The 11,194-nt window shown below is 51.5% G+C and overlaps 1 protein-coding gene across 1 annotated transcript; it reads left to right on the top strand.

Annotated features, from left to right (window-relative positions):
• The first annotated feature begins 2,328 nt into the window (after nucleotides 1-2,328).
• Nucleotides 2,329-10,428, top strand: URAD (ureidoimidazoline (2-oxo-4-hydroxy-4-carboxy-5-) decarboxylase). Its single transcript, XM_074377982.1, has 2 exons — nucleotides 2,329-2,599; nucleotides 9,723-10,428. Exons 1-2 carry the CDS (start codon nucleotides 2,425-2,427, stop codon nucleotides 10,067-10,069), a joined length of 522 nt encoding a protein of 173 aa, XP_074234083.1. The 5' UTR covers nucleotides 2,329-2,424; the 3' UTR covers nucleotides 10,070-10,428.
• The last annotated feature ends 766 nt before the right edge of the window (nucleotides 10,429-11,194 follow it).

The following is an 11,194-nucleotide window of genomic DNA, read 5'->3' as shown; positions in this document are numbered from 1 at the left end:
CTGACCCTCTTCCATACCTTTGATAGATTCGACTGGAGAGAGTCAAACAGCAGACGTTGAGCCCATGCAAGTGTTGCCAAGTTCCATTTTAGGAATTTGGGTGTGCTTTACGTTTTTGTTTTTGGAGGGGTTTTTTTTGTTTTGGGGATTTTTTTGGTGGATGTTGTTTCTATATCCATGACTACTTAATATCTTCACCTTTTGTGTCTTGAAGGTTCAGCCCTTAGTAGGCGATTTGGAATTAGTAGGCTACTGTTATGCAATAGGTAACACAAAATAAAAGGAGGTTAGCTTCCCAGTCTCTGGCAGAAATTCAGCACTGTGTGAAGCCAGGCCCTTCCTATTGCTCATATCAGCATTTCCATGAGAGGAGTTTCCACTTGCAACTTCAGGTGTCTGTCTCTTTTCAGCTGCTCTCAGAGGACCTGAGAACCGCCAGGCTCCAAGCCCAGGCCAGAGGACCATTGGTGGGGGATCCTCCGTGTGCAGAAATAAGAGGTAAGGGTCACACAAAAGGGGAGGGGGCGAAGAGCCGTGGAGCCGGGACCCCTTCTCCCTCAGCTGCTGTGCCCATCTGCTCACCCAGGACCAGGGTGGGAACAAGGCTGGGGAGCCTGGACAGATGGATGGTGGGGGCTAGACAGACCGCATCCTCCCCTCCCCACAGTCAGAATGAACCCAGGCTGAGGGCGCTGGTGGAGGGAGAGGGGAAGACATGGACATTGGCCATGAATTGAGTCTGCGGGGAAACCTGCAGGGAAACCTGCAGGGACAGGAAAGGTGGCAGAAGAAAAGAGAAAATTCCATGGTTGGTCCCTTGCAGAGATCGCGCACAGGAAATGTTATGTCAGCCCACATCTCTGCAGTGCTATGAAACTTTGATATATGAATGCACTGAATCTTTGCAAAAATCCCATGAGGGAAGTACTCTTATTATCCCCATTGTACAGACAGAGAAACTGAGGCACAGAAAAGTTCAATAACTAGCCAATGTCAGATGGCAGGTGGCAGAGCCTGGGTCATAATTCTCCTGGGCCTATGATCTCCACACTGTGCTGTTTGCCGGAAACTGCACACCCACTACAGGACCCAGTGTGTTTCCACATATCTCTGTGAGGGATATGCTATGTAAGTATTAATCTTACATATACAGCTTCCTTTATATTCGGAGACTTGGCCTATAATTGTGGTATTTCTGGGGTCAGATTTACCCCTTTGAAAAGCAAATTTTATCAACTGCTTTTCAAGAGACAAGGCCTCTGTGGGTTCTTCAGTCATGACCCTTTGGCCCAGGCAGTCAGGGCGAGGCCTGTGCTGAGAAACGCCAGCGACAGAGTTAGAACAGGTATCTGTGGCTGCTGGTAGATTTTCACGGGCACTATTGTCGCCTGTCACCTCTCATAGACCACAGGGGCCAGCGTGACCAATTTATTAATGCTAATGTGGTTGCCCACTTACCAACTTTTCATTCCGATGAAAGCAGGTGTGGAAGTAGCATGACTTTTGGAGATACGTTTGCATTTTCAGTTCTAAAGGGAAATAGCAATATCTTTCTTTATTTTGAAATTTTGACCCCTCCTTTTCTGTGACTTGATCTTCCACAGTATTTCTGTTTTGAGTATATGTCAAAGATGTCAGGGTGAGAAATTTAATCTATGTAGTCATCAAATCAGCTAATTCACTACATGGTGTTTATCACATGCCTACTGTGGGCAGGGTTCTCGGCACCCAGGACACGGAAGCAGACAAGGCACACCGTCTCTGGGTTTGTGGAATTTGCCGTGGCTGAGAGGGGTACGCAAAGAAATAAACACAAAGAGCAAGGTGATTTCAGACAGGGACAGGCACGTCCAGAAGGAAAACATCACAGTGATGTCTGAGTGACTGAGAATGGGGCAGAGTGATTCCCTAGATTCTGCAGCTTGTTGAATGAGCGTTCGTTAAGTGCCTATTGTGTTCCTCATGGGAGATACAGAGAAAGGTTGAAAGTACTACCTGTTCACAGCAGCAACAAGACGGGAAATTGAATGTCAAGTGTGTTGACTTGTGACCTAGCTGGGTTACCAGGAAGCGTTCCCTGGGATAACATAGATGTTAAACCCTTAATGGCACCAAAAGTATATCTGGCTTGAATGCTGAGAGGGAAATACGGCCTCTGCTGGCTTTGATGGTGGGGAGAGTTTGACTGGACACGTTTACCCCTTTGCAAGATCTCCGCTCCCTAGATTAGACCTTAAGCCTGTGTTTGTTCATTGCACAAGGACTCCAGGTCCGATTCTCCCAGAGGCATTTAAAACATGCCAAGCTGGTGTTGCATAAAAGACAAGCTTGTGCGTTCGGCAAATATAACCGGTGAGCAGAGCCGCGCCGCTCACTCGCCCAGTGGGGGACTGAAGACCTGCTGCCTCTTGTGGGACACAAGCGATGGACATTGAGAAGGTCAACTCCATGGACTTCAGAGAATTTGTGGATGTGTTTGGGAATGTCATCGAGAGATGTCCTCTGATCGCAGCCGCTGTGTGGTCCCAGCGCCCATTCTCTAACTTGGAAGATTTAGAGAAGCACTTTTTTGCCTTTATTGATGCTCTCCCGCTGTCAGGTAAGGCTTTGGCATTAGACACTGAGATTCTCCACCGAGGGCTTTCAGATGCGCTTATGGTGGGGGAAGGCCTGGTGGCTTCTTTTTTTAATTTTTAAGTTATAAAAAATTTTATACAATTTTAAAGGTTACTTTCCACTTACAGTTAGTACAAAATATTGGCCATATTCCTCGTGTTGTCCAACGCATCCCCGCGTCTCAGCCCCAGCGGTCTGTACCCGCCTCCCCCACCGCGGCCTGCCCCTCCCTCCTCCGGTAATCACGCGTTTGTTTCCTACATCAGTAAGTCTGCTTTTTTTGTTATCAAGACATTTTTAGATATTTTAGCCTCATTGCTCATCACTGGTGCACATATTTAGTTACTTTTGGGGCCAGGGTCAGTTTCCTCAGACTTTATAAGTGAGAACCCGGTGCGTGTGGCATCAAGCTGGCAGCGGAGTGAAAGAAGGTTCTTGGCTCAGCTAAACTGGTTGTTAAATATTAAAGCTGGGGTGGGGTGGGGGGGTTCCCGGGAACAAGCACTGTCTCCTCAGGCCGCACAGTGGCCCAGGGGCCAGAGGTCAGGCTGGGGGCCCACCCTCCCAGCCCCATGCTCACTTTGGGAATGTCCTGATGCAAGAGAGGAGATGGCTCCGTATCAGAGTATCTCCGCAGCCCAGGGGAAAGAGCAAAGGGCTGACGTTTTTACCAGAAACAGCCGGTTTGGACCAGACTGCTAAGGAACGTCCACGACTCGGGTCAGCACTCCCCTGGGGGAGTGAGGGGGACAAAGACAAAAACCTGAAGGAATCCCTCTGGAGAAAGGCGGGAAATGGCTGGTATCCTTTGGGTGGAGAGAGAAAAGGAGGCACTTGTGGGTGTGGGGTGTGAGGTTAGGGTCAGGCCAACCCCAAGTGACTCAGAATGACACACAGCCCCATAGGAGTTCAGAGGCCAAAGGTTAGCAGCCAAGGCTGCCCCCTGGGCTGTCCTCCAGCCAGCTGAAGGGATGGCGAGGGAGAGCGCTGCCTTGCCAGGGGGGCTTCCACAGAGACCCGGGCGGGAGAGAGGAGGGTGGTCTCCTCTCTTCCGCAGCAAGGACCCCAGTCTTGCCTGTCTGCCCCAGTCTTTGACACCAGGCATGGTTTCTGATTGTCAGAGGAATGGCTCCCAAATAAGGAACTCGTTTTAATTCATTTCTGGCACATCTAGGAAGAGTGGAGGATGGGGGATAAAATCAGACTGACAGGAATTCAGGGGCCATGCTGACACTCACCCACTTCTCAGGACCACTCCAAAGCTGAACCCTCAGCTCTGCCACTGGGCTCAGACACCAGGGAGCCTCTGCATGGTGGCCGGTGTCAGAATCCCCATCACTCCGTGGATAGGAAATTGGGACTTGATAAAGGCCTGCTGAACGAGTGAATGAAATTGTTCCTAAGAGGATTTTGAAAGATCCTGGTATTAGCCCATCCCCACACGTTCTAACTAGAGGGACTTTAGTGGCAGTTCAGTGGGACAAAGTGCCTGGAGGGAGCTAGGGCCGCCTGGACAGTTGTTTGCTGCTGCACGGGACACAGTTCATTCGAGGGCCCTCCCTGCTGGTGGAGCCTGCTTCTCAGCCCTAGGCTGGTGTCCACACTCGCCTCGGGCAGCTGGGAGCGGAGCCCGACTCTTATCACCTTGCCCTGTATCTAATCACCTTAATGGCATTAGATGGGTGGGGCTAGCAATAGTAATAAATAAGTCACTGAAATGTATTTAATCCTTGCTATTGGTGTCTTTCAGACAGTTTTCCAGACACTTCAAGTTTGTTAACTGATTTAATCTTCATAATAATTCTATAAAACAAGTATTATCACTACTCTCCCCATTTTACAAATAATAAAATTGAGGCACAGAAAGATTAAGTAACTTGATCAAGGACACACAGGATTCAAACCCTGATGGTCAACCCAATACCTTTTGAAGGATTTTCCAGAGAATCAAAAAATCTAGAAAGAGTTTCTGGGGGTTTCATTTATTTATTCATTAATTTATTCAATTTACATTAATTCTCTATGTCCCAGGTCCCATGGTTGTTTGTTTATTTTTAAATAATCAAATAAAATGCGATTCACTGCATAGTCTAGCTTTGCTCCTTGGATAGTCAGCAAAACACTGGGTGTAACAGAGTCTTTGAATCCTAAAACCAAAAGGGACCTTAAAGAGATGTTCAGGATATAGTGATCTACCTGGTCAAGGATTTATTTTTTAGATGATCTAAGAAACTCCGCTGCCGTTAACAGAAAACTGATCATCCTGTTTCTAGAGTAAACCAAGGTTGACAACCCATTTAGGTGACGCTATGATGATTATTAACCAGTAGGTGGCAGTCCAGGATTAATATTCAGCTCCAGTGCTAATTGGCAAGGAACCCTTTCAAGCCAGTTTCTGATTTCCAAGCCGGAGGAATGGGAATACTAAAGGGAGGAAGGTTCACACATAGACACACACAGACACACACACACACACACACCCCAATAACAACCCAATTCAGTACTGATTAGTGATAAAAAATAAAAAAGCAATAAAATTGTCATAACAATCATGCATCTCTTTGTGACATTTCAGAATTGCAATAATGCCATAATTCCTTATTTAATACTTATTTCAGGACATAGTTGTTGAGTGAATGAAACAGTTGGATACTAAACATTTCCTTAAATACAGGCTATAAGGTATTTAGATGAAGCTATTAAAATGTGTTCATTCGGTCAAAGAATATATAACACTCCTTTCCAAGAGTGATGTATTAGTCAGTAAGCACTTACTGAGTGCCTGCTGTGCCTGAGGAATCGCCCCAGGCATCGGGATAGAGCCATGAACAAGACGAGCCCCTGCCCTCAGTGAGTTTACGCTCTAGGGAACAGAGGCAGAATTAACATAAGTAGGATCACTTCAATTCTAGACACTGGTAGAATGTAATATGTTTTTTTGTAATACAGTAGCAAGTATGTAATAAAAGAGGTCTTTCTTAGGAAGTGATATTTGAGTGTGAAACCAAAAGAAGAGAAGGAAGCCATCAAAGATCTCAGAGGACGCCACCCTAGGAAAAGGAACATGAGATTTTTGACATTTGGTGGCGGGGTGGGGCACAGAAAGACCAAGGTGTTTGGAGAATGGTGGTGAGTGGAGGGATATGAGGAAAGAGGGCTCGGGTGGTGGAACTGTGGCAGCAGGAGAAGTGAAAGGTGATGGCTGGGTGGCCCAGGGTTGGAGCAGGAGGGATGAAGAGATGTGGCTGGATTCTCAGAATTAGTTTTAGAGTCAGAGCCATCCGGTGTTTTTGATGGGTTTCTTGGGGGAAGGCAGGTCAGAAGCAGAGAAATTAAAACTACCTCCAATGCTTTTAGTCTGAGCAACTGAGTAGGTGATGGTGCTCTTTTCTACAATGAAGAAGAGTTCAGAATTGAGAGGACATGATGGAGAAAGGGAAGTTGCGAAGTCTGGAATGCCTAGTAATCATCCAAGTGGAAGTATGGAGTGTTCTGTTGGCCCGTAACAAAGGAACTCAGTGGAAAGCCATGGACTAGACTAGATCTGGGTGTCGTGAAAGAACCAATGGCATTTAAAGTCATGGGACTAGATGAGAACCCTTAGGGCATCAGTGTGGATACGGAAGGGAAGAGGTGTGAGTACTGAGTTAGGGTACTTCAGTGTTAGTGATCTGGCAGAGCAAGGACCAGTGATGAGAGTAGGCGAATGTGGTAATCTTCCAAGGAGAGAGAGTCAACCATGTGACATACTTAGAGGTTGAAAGACAAGAGGACAGAGCACTGGTCACTGGGCTCCAGCCAGAGGTCATCTGTGACCTGATGGGTGCAGATTGGTGGGTGGGTGAGGCTAGGAGCTTAATGGAGTGAACCTGGAAGGAGAGGTGAAGTGGAGATGGTGCGTTGACCATTCCTTTGAGGAGTTTTGCTGTATAAAGGAGCAGAGCCCAGAGAGGAACCAGAGGACACCCGAGAATCAAGGGAAGCTTTTAATTTTGTTTACAGGATGAGTGATTCCAGCACATGTTTGTGTGTTGATGAAGCTAAGGTGGTGGTAGTGGGGCAGGGGGGACTGATGTCTGAATTGTAGCCTTTAAGATGGAAGGAGGGGCTGGCTTCAAGGACACAAGTGAAGAGGCTGGTCTTCGACAGACAGGATAGGTGATCCATTGTACCTGGAGGAAGAACACACTAGTAGGGGCACTAGTGGACTGTAATGGGGTTCAAGGCCAACTGCCTGCTCTTCAGTGGCCATGACTGTCTGGCCTGTTCTTCTGTTGAAACAGGGAATGTCAGCTCTATGTCAGGAACTCTTCTAGGTGCAGAGAGTCATGATTTGCAGTTGCAGGAAGAAAAAAAGCTTGTCCACACCTACATCTCTAGAGGTCGCATACCAACAGCACAGGCAGTACTGTCTAAGATTTTAGGAATGACTGAAGAACAGGCAGCACTGAGAGGCCCTATGAGCCACAGGACATTGACCGATCGGACTGGGCTTGGGCATTCCGGGTGGGAGGCCCCCAGGACTGAGGCTGGGAGGTGGGAGGCACCCAGGCACAGTCTCCAGCCCCCTCCTGGGGTTTAAGAGCACGTTTGGTGATGCAGTGCCGTAGGCCAGTGTGGCTGGGTCAGTGCTTCCTGGGCGACACCCAAGGGGTCAGTGGCTTGGGGCAATAAAGATGAAGTCTTTGGGTCAGATTCTGTTTTTTCGGAGCTACCATCGCCTGCTCTGCTGGACTCCCCACACCTTCTTCTTTTTATCTGCAGCTGAGGGTGTGTGTGTGTGTGTCTGTAAATTCCAGTTCCTCTTTTCTAGTCTCTTCTTCTCTTCGCTCTGCCCTTTTCTCGGCCTCCCTTCTTTCCTCTTCCTCCTCTTCTCCCGCAAACAGTGGGAAACACATGCTCAGCCCTAGGCAAACATTAACCCCCGGTGATGTTCTCAAGGAGGGAGACCAACCAGAGGAGTCAGAAGCGAGATGCCAGGACCAGAAGGGAGAGGCGGGTCCGGGGTGCGGGGCGGCTGTGCCCCGCGTGGGAGAGGGAGGGCTGTCAGGGGCGGCAAGGGGGCCGACCCTCCCCTCCTCCCCGGGACCCTCCCACCAATAACTGCTTCCTCCAGCTGGGCCTCTGCAGAGTAAAAAACAGGAGGAAGGGAAGCCCGAGAGAGGGGGAAGTCTGGTGAGAAGCTGGGGTCTCAGTCCCCTCGCCTCCAGGCGGCTTTGTAAATCGGAATAAGCCGGGAGGGGGCGGGGCGGGGCGGGGCGGGGCGGGCCCGGGGGCCGCCCAGGACTCGGCTCCCAGGCCCCGCCCCCCCCCAGGCCGCCCGCAGACCCCCCGCCCGCCGCCGGTGCGGCCCAGGCTGGGTGGGTGCGGAGCAGATTCCGGCGCAGCTCGGCCTCAGGCCCTGGAAGCGGCCTCAGCACAGTCACCTCCCGGCCCAGGGCTGGGCCCCGCTCCCCAGGTAGGGAATTTAACGCCTACATTTTCTCACCACCCGGACACGGCTGCACGCGGGAAGCGGGAACCAACCAATTCCGGTTTGCAGTGCCCGAGGGGCAGGGCCCAGGAGAGGGGTTCTAAAAAAGTGGTGTTACAGAGATGGGATTATTGGTGACATGCGTTTCGTTGTGAACTCCTCTTTAACCTTGTAGGGGCAGCTAGTGCCCCAAGACGCCCGCGGTTTGGAGCCCTGGATCCCGGCACAGGCGGCCACTGGCTAAGTGACCTTGGGCAGGTCACCTAAGCCTTTCTGAGCCTCTGTTGAGTCTTCTCTTCAATGCAGATGTTTCCCCCCAGTTCTCCCTGCGTCTCAGGACACTGGTCCACAAATTAGACAGCACAACCCCAGTCATCCTTTAATAGGGCAGAAACTGTAAGATTTAAGCAAGGGAAATTTATACCATAATTAAAGGAGGGGGTTAATGATTCCCTTTTCCAGTGGAGACCCCTGCCTGTCCCCAGCCCCAGGGTCAGTTGCTTCCAGCTGCACCCAGCGCAGTTGCACTGAGTGTGCTAGGACAAATAATATGGCTGTTTATGGAATGTTTGCTAGCGTTAGGCACTGTTTGGGTATATGAGTTGTGTCTAATCCTGGCCAATACTCAGCAAGTTAGGTGTCATTACCACAATTGTACAGATCGGGCTTCCTGCTTACCAAATCTGAAATCTTGCCCAGCCCCAAGGATCCTAACTCTCTTTAGAGAGCTAAGCAAAATGATTGGCCGGAGCTCAGGAAAACCTCCTGGATTAGGACTTAAAATCCCAGGTATTACACCAGGGGTTGCCAATTTTAGGAGATTATGGGAAGCTGTCTTCCAAGGAAACCTTATGCTCTAAGATCGCTTTAAGATCGACAGTCAGAGAAAGAAAATGAGCCTCAGACAGGGTGGATGGTGAGTGGGTGCTATTTTCCTAGAAGGAGGAAAGCCACTTTCGTTCAAAGGGCCTGAAGAATTCGGCTGGAAATGGGTTTCTTTGCAGTTAATCATCTGCAAAGCTCTTTGGCTGCCTGATTCCAGAAGCCCAGAACTCACACTTAGGGTCACAAAAGCCTGGGCATTTATTTGCCAAGTCCCATGGATGTTATCCCTATGGACCCTCCCCGCCCCCCCCCCCCACCTTTGGAACAGAGAGAAACCCATTCCATGGCTTTTGCAGGAAGTCTTCAGGCCCTTGTGTCCGGCCCTCTTCGACATCAAAGCCCCCCTGAGAGCAAAGGACTTTGAAAAGATACGAAATGCTCAGGCTCCTTATCGCGTCCCTGCTCCCTCCCGAGCAAGTCGTAAATTCCGAGCCTCAGCGGCCTCTCCCTCCGCTCTTCTTGCCCCAAGGTCTCAAAGGACAAACTTGTCACTTCCCGCCCCGCCCCTGGGTCCTGGCCGAGGCCTAATGAAGTGGGGACAGAGGGGTGCAAGATTCGGGACGTGTTTGAGGGGCGCCCCGAGCCTCCAGGACACCCCCTTGTCCCTCAGCACCACCCAGGACACTGCTTCCCTCTGAAGCCCTCTTCGGGGCGGGGCAGGAGGTCCGGCTGGGCCCGCACGCGGCCTGCTGCGCCCTCTCCGCGGCGCCGTAACGCGCTCCTGCCTCGTGTCTGTGCTTCTCCGCAGGCCGAGAGGGCATCCTGCGCTGCCACCCGGACCTGGCGGGCCCCGAGCTGCAGCGGGGCACGCTCACCCCCGAGTCGCAGCGGGAGCAGAGCGGCGCGGGCCTGATGAACCTGGGCGCGGCCGAGCGGCTCCGGCTGGCCGAGCTCAACGCGCGGTACCAGGCGCGCTTCGGCTTCCCCTTCGTGCTCGCCGCGCGCCTCAGCGACCGGGAGGCGGTGCCGCGGGAGCTGGCGCGCCGGTTGCGCTGCCTGCGGGCGCAGGAGCTGAGCACCGCCATGGACGAGGTGAAGAAGATCGGCCGCCTGCGTCTCGCCGACCTTCTCGGGAGCGACTTCCCCAAGCCGTAGCGGGACCCGGGACCCCGGACGCACATCGGGACGCGCGGGGGCCGCGGCTGCACGCGGTGTGCCCGGAACGGCGTCCGCACCCGCGCACATAGGCCACGGAGAATTGAATCGCACAAATAATGAACCCTTTTGTCCACCTACCCTTATGCGCACGCTTTGCTGAAATATCCAGATAGTTTCGTGCTTTGCCCCCGATTTATCTAGCTCACTGCTTCAATTCTTCACTCCTTTGCGGCCCATGACACACCAGCCTTTGTGGATTCCAAAGCGCTTATTCAGCCCTTTTGGTTCCCCCACCCTCTCCTGCTAAGCCCGAACCGCAAAGTAAAACGGACGAAAAAGGAATCTTTTATTCCACAGCAGTTAGTCTGTTTTTTCTTCTCCAACCCCAGTGGCTGCACCCGACATTTACATGTGAGCGGAAGCGGCTTTCTCGCTCTGGGACACCTACGGGAGCCGGTGCAAGGACAGCAGAGCCCCGGGGAAGGCACGCGAGGGGCACGGTGGGCGGGCGAGAGCCCCACAGTGGGCTGCGCTGGGAAGGCGCCCGGTGGGGGCAGGCAGAGAGCGCTGGGAGTGGGGGTTCTCCAACCCGACAGGCCTGAAGGTCAGGGCCAGCGGCCTCCTGTCTCTCCCGAAGGTCGGCCCCTGAGAGCAGGTTGGTCAGAAGCTCAGACTGGCCCTGGAAACCATGTCATTAAACATAATTTTTAAAATAATTGAATAATACTCATGACTAGTGCTGGATATTGTGGTCCCCAGGATGAAGATGGGACCCCATAGCTGATAAAGTGGGTGATGGAGGAAAATCAGTGCCCATAGAAATCTTTCTGACCAGAGAAGGCCGGCTCTGGGGAGCTTGTCAACTCGGGCTCCAGAGACTGTCCGCTCACAAAGAAGGAGCCCACCCATGTCTCTCTCTCTCAGCCATACCCACTGGAAGATCTAACCGACCCCGACAAATACTACTTAGGTTTCTGTTGGCAGAGGAGAAACGAGCCACAGTGTCCTCCTCAACACACACCAGGCAAGGAGTGAAGGCAGAGTCGGCCCTTTTGAAGACTAGAACCTCCCGCCCGGGTCTGAGTTGGCAGCAGCAATAGCAGCCAGAAAGCCTTCTTTCCA

The sequence above is a fragment of the Camelus bactrianus genome, chromosome 14 (genome assembly GCF_048773025.1).
Source record: "Camelus bactrianus isolate YW-2024 breed Bactrian camel chromosome 14, ASM4877302v1, whole genome shotgun sequence".
In the NCBI taxonomy this organism is placed as follows: Eukaryota; Metazoa; Chordata; class Mammalia; order Artiodactyla; family Camelidae; genus Camelus; species Camelus bactrianus.
The sequence above is the reverse complement of the archived record's forward strand: the minus strand, read 5'-3'. Positions and strand labels throughout refer to the sequence as shown.

Coding starts and splice junctions, on each gene's coding strand:
- URAD (XM_074377982.1), top strand. CDS start 2,425: ATGGACATTGAGAAGGTCAACTCCATGGACTTCAGAGAATTTGTGGAT. Junction 2,600..9,722: donor TGATGCTCTCCCGCTGTCAG/GTAAGGCTTTGG, acceptor GCTTCTCCGCAG/GCCGAGAGGGCATCCTGCGC.